The 15,956-nt window shown below is 37.5% G+C and overlaps 1 protein-coding gene across 2 annotated transcripts in view; it reads left to right on the top strand.

Annotated features, from left to right (window-relative positions):
* Positions 1–15,956, top strand: part of FNBP4 (formin binding protein 4) — a 43,669-nt gene that overhangs the window by 20,566 nt on the left and 7,147 nt on the right. For both annotated transcript variants that reach the window (XM_045485218.1, XM_045485217.1), the window contains exons 10-15: positions 1,147–1,251; positions 2,574–2,707; positions 3,693–3,880; positions 9,311–9,621; positions 9,750–9,894; positions 10,432–10,772. In XM_045485218.1, coding sequence (XP_045341174.1) covers positions 1,147–1,251; positions 2,574–2,707; positions 3,693–3,880; positions 9,311–9,621; positions 9,750–9,894; positions 10,432–10,772 — 1,224 coding nt within the window. The remainder of the gene's footprint in view (positions 1–1,146; positions 1,252–2,573; positions 2,708–3,692; positions 3,881–9,310; positions 9,622–9,749; positions 9,895–10,431; positions 10,773–15,956) is intronic.

Genomic DNA, 15,956 nt, shown 5'->3' with positions numbered 1-15,956 from the left:
GGTGGCTCAGTCGGTTAAGCATCCGACTTAGGCTCAGGTCATGATCTCACGGTTCGTGGGTTCGAGCCCCGCATCGGGCTCTGTGCTGACAGCTCAGAGCCTGGAGCCTGTTTTGGATTCTGTGTCTCCCTCTGTCTCTGCCCCTCCCCCACTCGCACTCTGTCTCTCTCTGTCTAAAAAATAAATAAACGTTAAAAAAAATTTTTTTTTAAATAAAATAAAAGTTATGCCTTCAGGGGCAACTAGGTGGCTCAGTTGGGTAAGTGTTCGACTTCTGCTCAGGTCATGATCTGATGGTTTATGGGTTTCAACCCCACATCAGGTCTTCTGCTGTAAGCACAGAGGCCACTTCAGATTCTCTGTCTCCCTCTCTTTGCCCCACCCATGCGCACGTGCCCATGTTCTCTCCTTCTCTCTCTCATAAATAAATAAACATTAAAATATGAATAAATAAAATTTAAGCCTTCATTGGAAAGCAATAATAATGTATCAATGTAGGCTCCTGTAGTTTGGAAGTACTGAAGAGACTAAAAGTCACAAATTTAATTTCTGCGTGTACTTCTCTTTACATAAAGGCTAACTCGGTTCCAATTTTATTTCTAGCCTAATGTCAAGAGAATTGGACCGTATAAATATGTGGCTATTTAAGGATGGTCTGTTGGAAAAATCACATAGTACATTCTTTTGACTCGAAAGAGTTTATCCAGTCACTGGCTAGTGTACAACCATGTGAAAGGGACTGGGAGAATTAATTTTGTTCAGTGCGTAGCTGATAAAAGCACTTAGTAATAATTAAATGATAGTTTGGACACTATTGGGAGTTACATCATTTAGCATCTATTTTCACCTGTTGAATTCTATATTGTCTCAAAGTATACATTAAGTTTCTCTAGGCTTGTCCTTATTTATCACTTGGTATGTGAAGTATTTTAACGTAAATTAGAGTTTTCTACGTAACTAGAAATTTTTCTACGTAACTAGAAATAACTAGAGTTATTTTCATGACTGTTCAGATGCAACTATTTAAGAAGGGCTGTTTCTAGGCAGACCCTTTTTTTTAGTATGTTTAAGAACAAAATAATTTACATAATACAGAAAAATATTGCTGATTCAATTTTATTTTTCTCTTTCTTTCCTACATTACAGTTTCAGATTGGAGAACTGGCAAATACCCTGACAAGTAAATTTGAATTCCTAGGCATTAATAGACAGTCCATCTCCAACTTTCATGTGCTGCTCTTACAGACTGAGGTAATTTAGGCATTTATGTATAGTTGGTCTTTGAGTAAAATGCTCTATGTGTAAGGCATTTATCTTATTTTTCTAATCCTAAATTAAAATTTTTAACATTGGTGCAAATTTGAACGACTAACCCAGGAAACAAAACTGTGTATTAGCTAAAGCAAAACATAACTATGAAGATAAATACTAAGATTTCATGTGTGGGGATACCACCTTCAGTAGGCATGTATTCTATTTTATGTTTAAAAAATATTTTTTTATACAAAAATGCTGATTCAAAGGGGCACATGTGCCCCAATGTTTATGGTAGCACTGTTAACACTAGCCAGATTATGGAAAGAGCCCAAATGTCCATTTACAGATGAATGGATAAAGAAGATGTGGTATCTGTATACAATGGAATATTAGCAATCAGAAACAATGAAATCTTGGCATTTGCAACATTGCAGATGGAACTAGAGTGTATTATGCTAAGTGAAATTAGAGAAAGACAAATATATGACTTTATGCATATGTGGAATTTAAGATACAAAGCAGGTGAACATACGGGAAGGGAAACAAAAATAATATAAAAATGGGGACAGGGACAAAACATAAGAGACGCTTAAATATAGAGAACAAACAGGGTTGCTGAAGGGGTTGTGGGTGGGGGGATGGGCTATAAATGGGCAAGGGGCATTAAGGAAGACCTTTGTTGGGATGAGCACTGGGTGTTACATGTAAGGGATGAACCACTGGATTTTACTCCTGAAATCATTATTGCACTATATGCTAGCTAACTTGGATGTAAAATAAATAAATAAATGAATGAATGAATGAATGAATGAATGAATGCATTAAATAACACAATGAGCCTAATAACAGATTTACATCAAACTAAAAATAAAAGTTCGGAGTCCTTTTGTAACCTGAATAGTTTACAACATGGTAGAGCAGGATTCAGTGAGGAACTCCTGTAGGAAGCTTACCTCCCTAAGTATTGAACCTTTGCTTTTGATTACTGAACCAAATGAACTTTCTACCAAAAACTAAAATTGCTAGGGAGTTAATATAGTCCAAAGGAGAAAAACAAAACTGGTACTCATTTTCACAGATACTGGAGAGCTGGCAGTATAAAAATGTACTAAGGTCCAATCTTGTTTTTCAGAACTGTGTAGAGCAAACAATATCTTATATGAAATGAAGACAGTATTTCTGTGCGTTTTGGGTCTACTTTCCTTTTGTGAGAGTATAGCAATACAGTTGTGGACCAGAAGACCTGTCCCTTTTATTTCTGTCTTCTGATGTTAACAGTAAGCCTTTTAACTTATTTCTCTGTTTGTTGATTCTAGACTCGGATTGCAGACTGGAGGGAAGGGGCTCTTAATGGGAACTACCTTAAACGAAAACTTCAGGATGCAGCAGAACAACTAAAACAGTATGAAATAAACGCCACTCCTAAAGGCTGGTCCTGCCACTGGGACAGGTACGCACTCTTCTCCCCTTTTCACCTTTCACCTTTGACATCTCAGACATGATTTGTGATCACCACCACCTGACGACATGACAGCCTGTCCGGAGACTGAGAGCAGCTGCAGTTAGCGGTGCTGGGCAGGCAGAGCACCGCAAGCACTTACAGTTTGGGCCAGCCACACGGAGAAACAAAAAGCAATGTTTAAAGTGTTCCATGTAACGGATTTTTTCCCAAGATGGACAAAGCTGGTTTTTACTCTCCAGAGTGTTGTTGCACGGAGTAGGGCGGGCTTGGGGGTTAAGCGCATGCGAGAGCTCTGTGCGCTTTACAGGACCTCTGGAAGCAACTACTCCTGATTAACCTCGGTGAAGTTAAGGAAAGCTTCGTGCCAGAAGATGTGAATGAAGAACAAGATTACTATCTTCTGCCAGCAGGTCAGATGAAAACATTTCTTTTTATATTTGGCTTTTCTTGATTTTTTTTTTCGTTATTTGAAATCTTTGCTCTTTTATTTTTCAGCTCCCAGATCCTCTCCCTCTCTTTAGCTTTCACTGTGTTTGATATCAAGAGTATGAAATGTGAATTCCACGGTCCAAGAGGGGAAGAGTCACCTTTCGCAAACTTCGTTGTTCTCTTCTTTGGAAGGGAAATTAGTGTTCTAGGAGATTGAGTCCCTTCGTTAATGAAACTTGAAACCCTGTTAAACATTGGCAAAAAACAAAACAAAACAAAATGTGAGAGGTGTTTTCTAAGTCATCTGTTGGAGTGAGGGCTCAGGGCTGTATTCACAGAGCTGCTGGCAGTGCAAATAGCTTTGAATTATCCTTGGTTCTTCATCCTCAATTGTCAAAGCTCTTTGTTGCCTTTGTGAATAGCAGTCCATTAAGAAGAGGTTCGTCCCTGTGAGAGCAGACTGCTGTCCTGGGACAGGACCAAACGGAAGTGTCTTTGTAGGAGAATGGGTCTTAAAACGTGTGTTTTCTTTCTTGTAATTTAGGGATCATAGACGATATTTCTATGTAAACGAACAGTCGGGCGAGTCTCAGTGGGAGTTCCCAGATGGTGAGGAGGAAGAGGAAGAAAGCCAAGCACAAGAAAGTAGAGACGAGACTCTTCCTAAACAGACCTTGAAAGACAAAACTGGCACTGATTCAAATTCTACAGAATCTTCTGAGAATTCCACAGGTGGGACAATTTACCCTATACTAATTGGAGGAAATACTTTTGGAGAAAAAAAGATTTGTGTTAGTTGGTACCATAAAAGAAGAAAGTAATTCAAATCATAGCATAAATTTCTAGCTAAAAAATAGTGGCTTAACATAAAAATGCAAGAGTTAATACTGAAGAAAACTAAGGAAGGGACTGCTTAGAAATCAGCAGACTATTAATATCAGACTTTGCTAAAAAATAGAATGATGAGCCAATATATTTTGATTTTTAAAAGATTGTCCCATAAGAGCTTCCATCTGCTTTCTAGATAGGATGCTCCCGATTCAGGAATCATTTAATGTACCCAATTAGATCTAACAACAACAAAAAGATTGTCCTATAACCACTCTGTCATGCCACAAAGCCGTGTATCCACTAACAGGAATGTTAATGTTGAGGAACTAGTAGCTGAATTGTCCATATCTTTGTGGAGTGATAATAGATTTGTTTTCCCTTTCTGTAGAAAACTTAATCTGTAGATAGTGCAGCCTCATTTTTCCACTCCACTATTCTTACAAGTATGGTTGTTGTAAATCAAAATATTCTGAAGAAATGGTATGAAACTAGGACCATTATTTCAGGGAAGCAAAATAATCATTGGAAATTGCCAACAATATTCTAGCATAAAACAATCAGGATGGCTCAACCCAGTAAATGTTCTCCTAGAGGTCTTTAGTTTTGTTGTATACATTAACTTATTTTTACTTATGTATTTATTTTTTGAGAGTGGGGGGGAGAGGGGCAGAGGGGAAGGGAGCATTTTAAGCAGGCTCTGTCCTGAGCAGGGGGCTCGATATGGAGCTCGATCCCATGACCATGGATCATTACCAAAATCAAGAGTTGGATACTCAACCGACTGAGCCACACAGGCACTCCTTATTTTGTTGTATAGGTTTTTAAAAAGGCTTTCATAGCTCCTTAGTTAATAGGAGGTCCTCTAAAGAGGAGTGGCTTGATTTCCACATCTCGGAAGATGCATTTTTCCCCCTCTAAATCCACCATTCTTGGAATGACAGAAATAAGTGAATAGTGAAGCCTAGTCAAGGCTATGATTTTTCATTCTAAAAAACTAGTAGCTGTTTGTTAAAATGACAGTACGTGAAACAGGAGTCTGTGATTTGGCTTTTAAAGTAATAAACATTTAAAGGTAAAGGCATGGAATTTGTTGGTAACATAGGGAGTGGACAGCTGAATTCTTTTGTCCTCTGCTTACGAAAAATGATGTTTTGTATTCTGTTGCTCCCTGATCCCAATTAAAAAGTTCTGATAATGTACCAAATGAAACTGATCATGTTAGATGATTTTTTAATTTCTAAAATAGCCTAGGGGCAGTTATCAGATCACTAAACAAAAAACCACATTTGGCTGCAGTGATAATTTTGCATGAAGCAAAAGGGGGGTTTTATTCTACTTACTATTTCAGAAATACATTTTCTGAGTTACAGGGTATCTTAATATTTTCACAAAGGGATTTTCTTTTGATTACTTTCCTCATTCTTTTCTTTTGGTAGTAATGATAGATATGTCTAATAAGTTAGTTTTATCATGTTAACTGAAGTTAGTCCAGTGAAGGCTTGATGGTGGTTCTGGATAGGAGATTCCACTCCTGACTGCTGTCTAATGTCCCTTTCTTGTATGTTACAAAGCTGAGTATTCTAGAATTACCAACTCTTAGGTGTTCTGTGAACACCTTAGAATTATTTTCTCACTTTGTTGAAGACACATAAAGTTGGGTACTGTCTGGTTAAAGGAAGACTGAGACATTCCTATCTGAGTAAAACAATTATGCTGTAGGAAAAAGTCACTGATAAACTGTTTATATTCTTAAGCCTCTTTAATGAGAGCCATTAAAACTTGATAATCTTGATCTAAGTAAAACCCAGATCTTGTACTAAGGTTTTTGGGATTTAAGAGCAATACTGATGGCTATTTAAGCCTGTCAAGAAAGTTTAGTATATTCACTTTGTCAGCCCAGTAGTGTTAAAATCATGTTTTAAATAAGAAAAATTACTACACTGTGGGGAGCAAGGAAGTTTCAAACTTCTGTTCATTTCAATCTTTGTTCATTGTTTGAATTTAACATCCTGTCTCTAAAGATGAGTGATATTTCAAGATACCTACTGTGTCTGTCTTATTAGGCTTTGTCACTTTGGTTAAATTCAGCTGCTTTTCAAAAGTCTATGGAACTATTATTTATGCAGTAACTGCTAAACTGGCCTCTTGGTTCAGAATACTAAGCAAAAATTTTCTCTTTGGAGAAATACAGGAAAACAGTAAAGGGAAGCTTGCCTAGAAATAGAAAAAAACAGGTTCTTGAAGAGCAAAATTTGTATCCCCACACTATTCTAAGCCTGTAACTTTCAAATTTATTAGCATATAATAAACGCTGTGTTTACCTTTATGTTTTTAATTTTAATTTTTTTTTTTAATTTACGTTAAGTTAGCATATAGTGCAATAATGATTTCAGGAGTGGAATCCATTGATTCGTCCCTTACATATAACACCCAGTGCTCATCCCAAAAACTGTCTTCCTTAATGCCCCTTGCCCATTTAGCCCATCCCCCCACCACAATCCCTCCAGCACTCCTCAGTTTGTTCTCTATATTTAAGGGTCTCTTATGTTTTGTTCCCCTCCCTGTTTTTATATTTTTGCTTCCCTTATGTTCATCTGCTTTGTATCTTAAATTCCACATGTGTGAAGTCATGATATTTGTCCTTCTCTGACTAATGTCACTTAGCATAATACACTCTAGTCCCATCCTAAAAAAATTTTTTTTTAAGTTTATTCTTTTTTGAGGGAGGGGGAGACAGGGACAGAGAGAAAGGGACACAGAATCCAAAGCAGGCTCCAGGCTCTGAGCTCAGCACAGAGCCTGACGTGGGGCTCCAACTCAAGAACAGGGAGATCATGACCTGCGCCAAAGTTGGCCACTTAATCAACTAAGCCACCTAGGTGCCCCCAAAACTGTGTTTTTTAATCTCTCCTTGGATTTCAGACTTGAAATTTCGCTTAAATGGCAAAATATACCAACTGAGTTATATTTAGAAATGAAGAGAAGCATTGTGTAGGAGGATATCTATTAATATCCAAACTTTGTGTTTAAGCTAAAGGAAGCTATCAGTGTTAAGACACAGCTTTTATGTTTTGAGCAAACTTAGTATGGGATTCAAATATTAACTAAAAATGCTCCTTGTTTGCTGCTACATTTATCTCCTTATTTACACAGTTTAATTAATTCTGATTATCTTTGCTGGAGGTTGTAAACCCCATTTTTAACCTTGAACCTGTATTTCCTTGAGTTGCTTTGCATAGTAGCACATTGCCATCATAAACATTTCTGTGTTGCATTATGATTTTAGACGAAAGTATGTAAAGTTTAGCTTATTCATTTACCTACCAAATGTTGTTGAAGGTTTAGTAGAAGGAAGTTTGATAAATTATTAATTCTCAGTACTTATTACCTTAGTTCTGATGTAATCTTGATGTTCTATTATTATGTAACATAGTAAACTGCCTGGCCATACCCAAACTTTATTCATCTAAAGGTCAGTGTATAAATTCACATTAGATATGACCAAATAAAAAAGTTTAATGAGACTTTTGAAGTCTATTAGCTGGAAAACTGCATTCTTGTTTTCTGGTGAATTTTTTCTTTCAGTGCTCCTTTCCTTTGCTAAGTAAGCAACATCTCAGAATAATTACAGTAACCTTGTAAATCCTATTCTTAAAATCTTTTGTGTAATATTTTTACCTGCTCCATAAAAAGTAAAGCTATCCTTATAGCCAAATGGTTCATAATGGCTTAGGTTTTACCTTATTGAGAACAGCGTGGTATCTTCAAGCCAAGTAAATAAAGGGTTTTATCCTTGTCATAGAGACTTTTGTTTATGGTATATGGTTATACCATCACTTTTGACCATGAAATTTAACAGGTGATTGCATTTGGATCTCTATTCCATGAAAAGTGAGATTTATTTTTTGTACTATTAAAAAAAATTTTTTTTCTTAATGTTTATTTTTGAGACAGAGCATGAGCGGGGGAGGGAGGGGCAGAGAGAGAGGGAGACACAGAATCCTTAGTAAGCTCTAGGCTCTGAGCTGTCAGCACAGAGCCTGATGTGGGGCTTGAACCCACAAGCCGTGAGTTCATGACCTGAGCCGAAGTGGGACACTTAACCGACTGAGCCACCCAGGTGCCCCAAACTGAGATTTATTTAACTGTGATTTCTAAATCTGTTAGATCCCTGGTATTTCACCAAGACTTCTTGTAAATAGTGTAAAATAGCACTAGACTAGGAGTCAGACCCTAGTCATTGAGAGCTGTATGATCTTGGGCAAGTCATTTCCCTCCTGGGTTTCATTACCTTTGAAATCAGAGAGTTGAACTAGATGATTTCTCATGTCTCTTCTACTCCTAAATTCTATGATTTTTAGGGAGAAAATTCCCTTCAGCATTCCTGGGATATATATCTAATAGTCCCATATATTGTGAAACTTCCCTATTGACGATAAAGAGGGATGGGGAAGGCTACAAGTAAGTATATCCTCCTATTTTCTCTAACCTTTAAAACTTTTCCCAGGAGAGAAAGGACAGTAATTAACTGGCTTTTGCAGAATTTGAGGAAAGCTGATCCTGCAGCTTTTCAGCTATAATTTCTTAACTCAGACTTCAGCAACTTCAGATCTTCTGCATCTTCAAATACCTCTTTTGTGTGTGCCTTTGTTATCCTTTACCTTGAAGATTTGTTTTTCTAAATTTCCCTTTCTCATCACAGAAATAAAAAAAAAAATACCTTCCTTAATTTGTGTTGCTGTGGTTTAGCAAATAATTCATACAAAGGTACAAAGGAATGATAAGAGTTGACAAGACCACCTTGCAAATGGATTTTTAAAACTTAGTAACCCAGATTAATAAAAGGTGTTTTGAATGAGTACTTCTCTGGGTCATCCATGATCAGTTATCTACTCACTAAAAAATAAAATAACACGGAATCAGAATCACAAATGTACATTATTTACTCCCCTCTTCTTTTTTGAAATAAAGACCCAGAGCATTCCCTTCTAGTTGTGTATGTTGAAACTGAATGTTTGAAATAAGAAACTTCAAGTTCAATGACCAAATTTCTCATTGAATTGATGTGATGTACTTCATTTATTTATCCATAAATCTGGGCCCAAAGAACAACACTAGTATATAACAGGGCAGGTGCTAACTGTGGGGTTCATAAATTTATCTTTCTATGGAAGCATTTTTGAACTGAATTGCTTAATATTTCAGTAGTATGAGTGTAGAGAATAGATGCCTGTAGGTCCAGTTGTCTCACTAGGCAGTTGAACATTGTTGTGAATATAAGCCATGGAGCTTTTGTCTTGCCCTTTTCCTGACTCCTATTTATTTTCATAGGTTCTCTTTGTAAAGAGTCCTTTTCTGGCCAAGTTTCTTCTTCATCACTCATGCCACTTACTCCATTCTGGACTCTCCTTCAGTCGAATGTGCCTGTGCTTCAACCTCCATTACCTTTGGAAATGCCACCACCCCCACCTCCACCCCCAGAGTCCCCTCCTCCCCCTCCCCCTCCCCCTCCTCCTGTAGAAGATGGTGAGATCCAGGAGGTAGAGATGGAGGATGAGGGAAGTGAAGAGCCTCCTGCCCCAGGAACAGAGGAGGATACTCCATTGAAACCTTCCACACAAACCACAGTTGTAACTAGCCAGGTGAGAAATGCTCTTTGGCATTCCGAAGGGTTTCTGGGGACTGGGGCATGACTGACACCATGTTTTATATTAGAAGAGGATGTTTAACTAGAGCTTTTAGCCACTGACTAGATTCTCTTCTGTTTCAGAGTTCAGTTGATTCTGCCGTCTCTAGTTCTCCTTCCACTAAAGCGATAAAAAGAAAAGCCACAGAAATTAGTAATGCAGTAGTTCAGAGATCAGCTACCATTGGTAGTTCTCCAGTCCTCTACAGCCAGTCAGCTATAGCTGCAGGTAAGCATTGTGGTAGAAATCTGTTTTCCTGAACATATTACATCTTTGTTTTTGGAATTAGATGTCATAAAAGGCTTTTAGATATCATGTAAAGGCTTTTCATTTCAAGAACTCCTTATGTGTTTTTCGTTCAGTTACTAAAAACTACTGTTAACGATTTGACATGTTCCATATTGTTTTCAGTGCACTTACATGACATCAGTAATTTTGATAATTTAAGTACCTTAATGCTGAAGTGCCTGGCTGGCTCAAGTCCGTAGAACATGGAACTCTTGATCATGGGGTCATGAGTTCAAGCACCACGTTGGGCTTAGAGCTTTTTTTTTTTTTTTTTTAAAGAAAAAAGTACCATAATACTAAAGTATTCAGAAATATTTTGCTGCCAGAAAATGTGGCTGTATTTTTTGAGAAGAAGGAAGGTATATTGGCATCATTTTATAGGGGATCTAACCCCCAAATCCCTTTTCCATCTTTTCTTTGTTTTTGCTTTGTCAAAGTGTCCTTCTTAATAGTTTTATTTTATGGTTTGTATGTTAGGTCATCAGGCAGCAGGGATTGGACACCAGTCTGCAGGGATTGGACACCAGGCAATATCTGTTAGCCATCCAGCAACAGGAATGGGTCATCAAGCCAGAGGAATGACCCTACAGTCAAATTACCTAGGACTGGCAACAGCTCCTGCAATTATGAGCTATGCTGAATGCTCTGTCCCAATGGCAGTGACTCCCACATTGCAGCCAGTCCAGGCCCGAGGTGCTGTGCCTACCACTGCCATTATTGAACCACCACCTCCTCCTCCTCCGCCACCACCACCACCACCACCACCAGCTCCCAAAATGCCACCATCTGAGAAGACAAAAAAAGGAAAGAAAGATAAGGTACAGTAAATCTCTCCCAAGTTTTTATTTTAAAATTTTTATTATTGAAGTGATATTCATGTAAAAACCAACATTTTAAAGTATATAATTCAGTAGCATGTAGAAGTATGAGTTCTCCAACTTTGTATGTAATTTTCAATATTGGCTATTTAGGCCCCCTTGTAATTTGATACGAATTTATTCAGCTTTTCTATTTATGCATAAAAAGCTAGTGGAGTTTTGATAGGGATTGCATTTCATGTCTGAATTGTTTGGGTCATACTGCCATTTTAACAATATTGGATTTTTCAGTCTGAACACAAGATTCTTTCCATTTATTTAGGTCTTCAGTGTTTTGGGGGGGGGGGTTTTTTTTTTGGCAGTTTTTGTAATTTTCAGTGTAGAAGTCTTTTACTTCCTTTCCTAAATTTACTCTTAGGTATTTTATTCTTTATTCTGTTGGATACTATCATAAGTGATCGTTTATTTGGTTTACAGTTTTAGCATTATATAACGTCCTTTTTCATCTTTTGTAACAGTTGTTACAAAACTTGCTTTCTTTTGGTTACTATTTGCATGGAGTCTGTTTGTCCTTTTACTTTAAATCTGTGTATATCCTTAGATAGAAAATTAACGTTTTACAGACATCACCACTTCAATTCTGTTTTTTTGTTTATTTGTTTTGAGGGAGAGTGCGCACTTGCGGATGGGGCAGAGAGAGAGAGAGGGAGAGAATATCTCAAGCAGACTCCACCACTGTCAGCACACAGCCGGGCACGGGCTCAATCCACAAACTGTGAGATCATGTCCTGAGCCAAAATCAATAGACCCTTAACTGACTGAGTCACTCAGGCTCCCTATTCAGTTCTGTTTTTTTAAATCCATTCTGCCAGAATGCATCTTTTAATTGGAAAGATTTATTTACATCAGTAAATTACTAATTTATTATCAGTAGTTACTGACAGGGAAGGACTTTTGCCATTTTGTTACTTGTTTTCTGTATGTATTCTGAAGATTTTTTTGTCCTCATTTCTCCTCTCACTGCCACCTTTTGTGTTTAGTTGATTTTTTTAGTGACACATTTTGATTTTCTTGTCATTTCCTTTAGCATATGTTCTATATTCATTTTCTTTTTTTTTTTAAGATTTTTTTAAAAAGTTTTTTTTTTTTTTTTTTTTTTTTAATGTGTATTTATTTTTGAGAGAGAGACAAAATACGAGTGGGTTAGGGGCAGAGAGAGGGGGAGACGCAGAATCCGAAGCAGGCTCCAGGCTCTGAGCTGTCAGCACAGAGCCCGACGTGGGGCTCGAACTCACGAGCTGTGAGATCATGACCTGAGCTGAAGTTGGACGCTCAACTGACTAAGCCACCTAGGCACCCCTATATTCATCTTCTTTATGAAATCATGGGTATTATATGTAATGTGCTTAAGTTATAATCAGTTTTAAACTGATACACTCTATTGCAGACAAAAACCACTCATATAGCTGCATCCCACTCCATTATGTTATTGGTGTTATAAATTATATTTCTACATATTGTGTGCCCAGTAACATAGCTTTGTAATTACTTTTTATGCTTTTGTCTTTTAAATTCTGTAGAAGAATAAAAAGAGTTACAAACCAAAATCACAATCCTACTGATTTTCATATTCATGTGTTTACCTTTATCAGAGAACTTTATTTTTTTGTATGACAACTTAGGTATTTAGCATCATTTCACTTCAACTTGAAGAACTCCCTTATGCATTTATTGTAGGATAGGTCAAGCAATAATGAACCCCAGAGCTTTTGTTTATTTAGGAGTATCTTAATTTCTTCTTCATTTTTGAAGGAAAGCGTTGCCTGTACAGAATTCTCAACTTTTTTTTTTTTTTTCTTTGATCACTTTAAATATATTATCCTGCTGCCTTTGGCCTGCACCGTTTCTTCCAGAAATCCTGATAATCTTATTGAGGAACCTTTGTACATGACAGGTCATTTTTCTTTTGCTGCTTTCAAGATTCTCTTTGGTTTCTGACAAGTTATGTGTCACAGGGTGATCTTTTGGGGCTTATTCTACTTGGAGTTTGTTAGACCTCTTGGGTATGTATATCCATGTCTTCATTAAACTTGAGTAGTTTTTAGCTATTATTTCTTTTTAATTTTTTAAAAATTTATTTTGGAAATAGATCATGCAGACAAGCAGGAGAGAGGGGCAGAGGGAGAAAGGGAGAGAATCTTAAGCAGGCTCCATGCTCAGCACAGAACCCAGCATGGGGCTCAGTCCCACATGACCCTGGGATCATGATTTGAGCCAAAATCGAGAGTTGGATGCTCAACCAGCTGAGACACCTGGGTGCCCCTTGGCTATTCTTTTCCTTTTTTTTTGTTTATTTATTTTGAGAGAGAGAGCATGCACACTAGTGGGAGAGACAGAATCCCAAACTGATGCCACACTGTCAGTTAAGAGCCCAGCGTAAGGGTCGATATCACAAACCATGAGATCATGACCTGAGCTGAAATCCAGAGTCAGACACTTAACCGACTGAGCCACCCAGGCACTGTGGCTTAAAATATTTTATTTCTTAAAATAAGTTCTGCCCTTTTCTTTCCATATTCCTAGGATTCCCATAATGCATATAGTAGTCCACTTAATGGTGTATTATAAATTACTTAGATTCTGTTCACTTTGCTTCATTTTCTTTTTTTTAATCTCTGAAAATGCACTTACGTATTTTCTTCAAATTCTTATATAAATTCTAACTAGTTAACATATACAGTGCAATATCGGTTTCAGGAGTAGAATTCAATGGTTCACAGTGTTTTTCTTTTTGCTCTGCAGACTCCATAATTTCAAATGACCTACCATCAATTTTGCTGATCTTTCTTCTGCCTATCAGAGTTGGCTGTTGAGCTAATGAATTTTTCAGTTCACATTTTTCAGCTTCAGAATTTCTATTTGGTTTGCATTTTTTTATATCTACCTGTTTGTTGATAATCTCATTCATGTGTAATTTTCCTGATTTCCTTTAGTTCTTTGCCTTTATTTTTCTTTAGCTCTTTGAATACATTTAAGACAACTGTTTTAAGGTCTTTAGTGAGTCTGAAGTATGTATTTATGGTTGGTTTCTAGAGATTTATTTTGTTCCTTTGAATGGACATGTTTGCCAGTTTCATCTGTGCTTTGTGATTTTTTTCTTTGTTGAAAATTAGGCATTTGGCAAAACAACTGTCTCTCCCAGTCTTTGCACATGCATTCTCTTTGTGGAAAGACCTTCATTAAGAAGCCCAGCATGAAGGTTTAGATCTCTTTGGGCCTTTTCTGGGCATCTGTATCCCCTGTGTAGATTTTTTTTTTTTTTTTTTTTTAAGAGTGTGCAAGCATGAGAGAGAGGTAGGGGGGAGACAGAGAATCCTAAGCATGTCCCAGGTTCAGTGCGGAGCCCGACACAGGACTCAGTTCTACGACCCTGGGATCATTATTTGAGCCAAAATCAAGAGTCAGACACTCAACCAACTAAGCCACCCAAGAAGCCCCCCATCTGTATACATTTAATTTATTATTATTATTTTTTTTTTAGTTTATGTATTTTGAAAGAGAGAGAACTTGTGTGCGAGCAAGCAGGGGAGGGGGAGAGAATTCCAAGCAGGCTCTTTGCTGTTAGCACAGAGCTGGACGTGAAGTTCGAACCTGCAAATCATGAGATCATGACCTGAGTTGAAACCAAGAGCCGGGTGCTCAATCAACTGAGCCACCCAGATGCCCCTAATTTTCATCTTCCTGTCTTACACCTTCTTTTTTCCTAGGAGCTTTATATGTTGTTTAGTATTCCTCTGCCCATAATCTCTGCTCCTAGGTATCCACAAGACTGCAGTTTCCCTGTGGTTTTCACAGTGCTGCAGTACCTGCCGCTGCCTTTCAGGGCTTCCAACCTGAGATTCAAAATATGCTGCCATTACCGCTTGAGCTCCAAGTTAGTCACTGTACCGAAACCAATCCTTCAGGCAGCCACAGACAGAAGAGAGAATATTTTACTCTTTTCCTTCCCTCCTCAGGTAGGGAACTGAGAATTGGGCTGTTTCTTCCCAACCACACAGGAGAGGGTGGTGCAAAGGCAAGCAAACATGTCACAAAATCTCCTACCGTTTTGAGTGTGACACTTTTTTTTTTTTTTTTTTAGATTTTATTTTTATGTATTCTCTAGACTTAACATGGGTCTCAAACTTAAAACCCTGAGATCAAGAGTCCTATGCTCTACCTACTGAGCTAGGCAGGTGTCTCAAGTGTGGCTTCTTGATTGAGTGTTCTCTTGTTTGCTGCAGATCTTCAACTTGTTTCCAGAGTTCCCATAAAGCGATTTTAGTCTGTATTTGTTTTCATAATGTTTCCTTGGGGAAACAGGGCCTGGAGCTTCATGGTCTTCCATTTTACTGATGTCACGTCACATTCAGTGGCCACTTTTGAATGCCCTGATTACCCAACGTTTCTCATCAGCTTTTTCTCTGTGTTGGCACTTTATCTGCCTGAACCAGAATCATTTCTCCAGGGATCAGCAGGGCAAATTCATTTGCCTTACCATGGTTAAAGGAACCTTACTGAATGAGATATGTGTTCACACAGAATAGGCCATGTGATTCCACTTGAAACCCCTTGTCCAAGTTAGTATTATGGTTTCAGAAATTATCCGGAAACGAAGTAAATATTATGGAAGTCAATGATAACAATTAGAACACTGTCTTTAATATAGGGTCAAGGTCTATACTGTAGCATATATGGTTCTCCTGAGCCAGCATACTGTTTACCACCTCCATATCTTTGCTTTGTCTACCAGTCCCACTACTTTTTGTTCTTTACACAATTAAATGTTAGAACAACCAGTGCTGGGGAATCATTTCTTGTATGAAGCCTTCCTTGACACTCTTTCTCCAATTCTCCAAAGATTTCATGCAGTAAGTAATTTCTTAGCCGGTCATGCTTTAATGGTTTTGTAAATAATACTTTAGGAAATCCAGAATTCTAATTTGTTAATATGTCATTTTTATGTACTTCATGTTAAAACAATGATAATCTTATCTTTCTTGTTACAGGCCATTTTAAAAGAATATAAAATAATATACTTACTTCCTTGGATGTTCAAGAATATTTGAAATGTATGTTTTCAGTCTTGTTGCTGAAGAATTTTGTGTGCAGCTTACTAGAAAATAAGCTAGGGTTGCCTGGATG

The sequence above is a fragment of the Leopardus geoffroyi genome, chromosome D1 (genome assembly GCF_018350155.1).
Source record: "Leopardus geoffroyi isolate Oge1 chromosome D1, O.geoffroyi_Oge1_pat1.0, whole genome shotgun sequence".
Classification (NCBI taxonomy): Eukaryota; Metazoa; Chordata; class Mammalia; order Carnivora; family Felidae; genus Leopardus; species Leopardus geoffroyi.
Note: the sequence above shows the minus strand (reverse complement) of the source record. Positions and strands in the feature narration are given on the sequence as shown.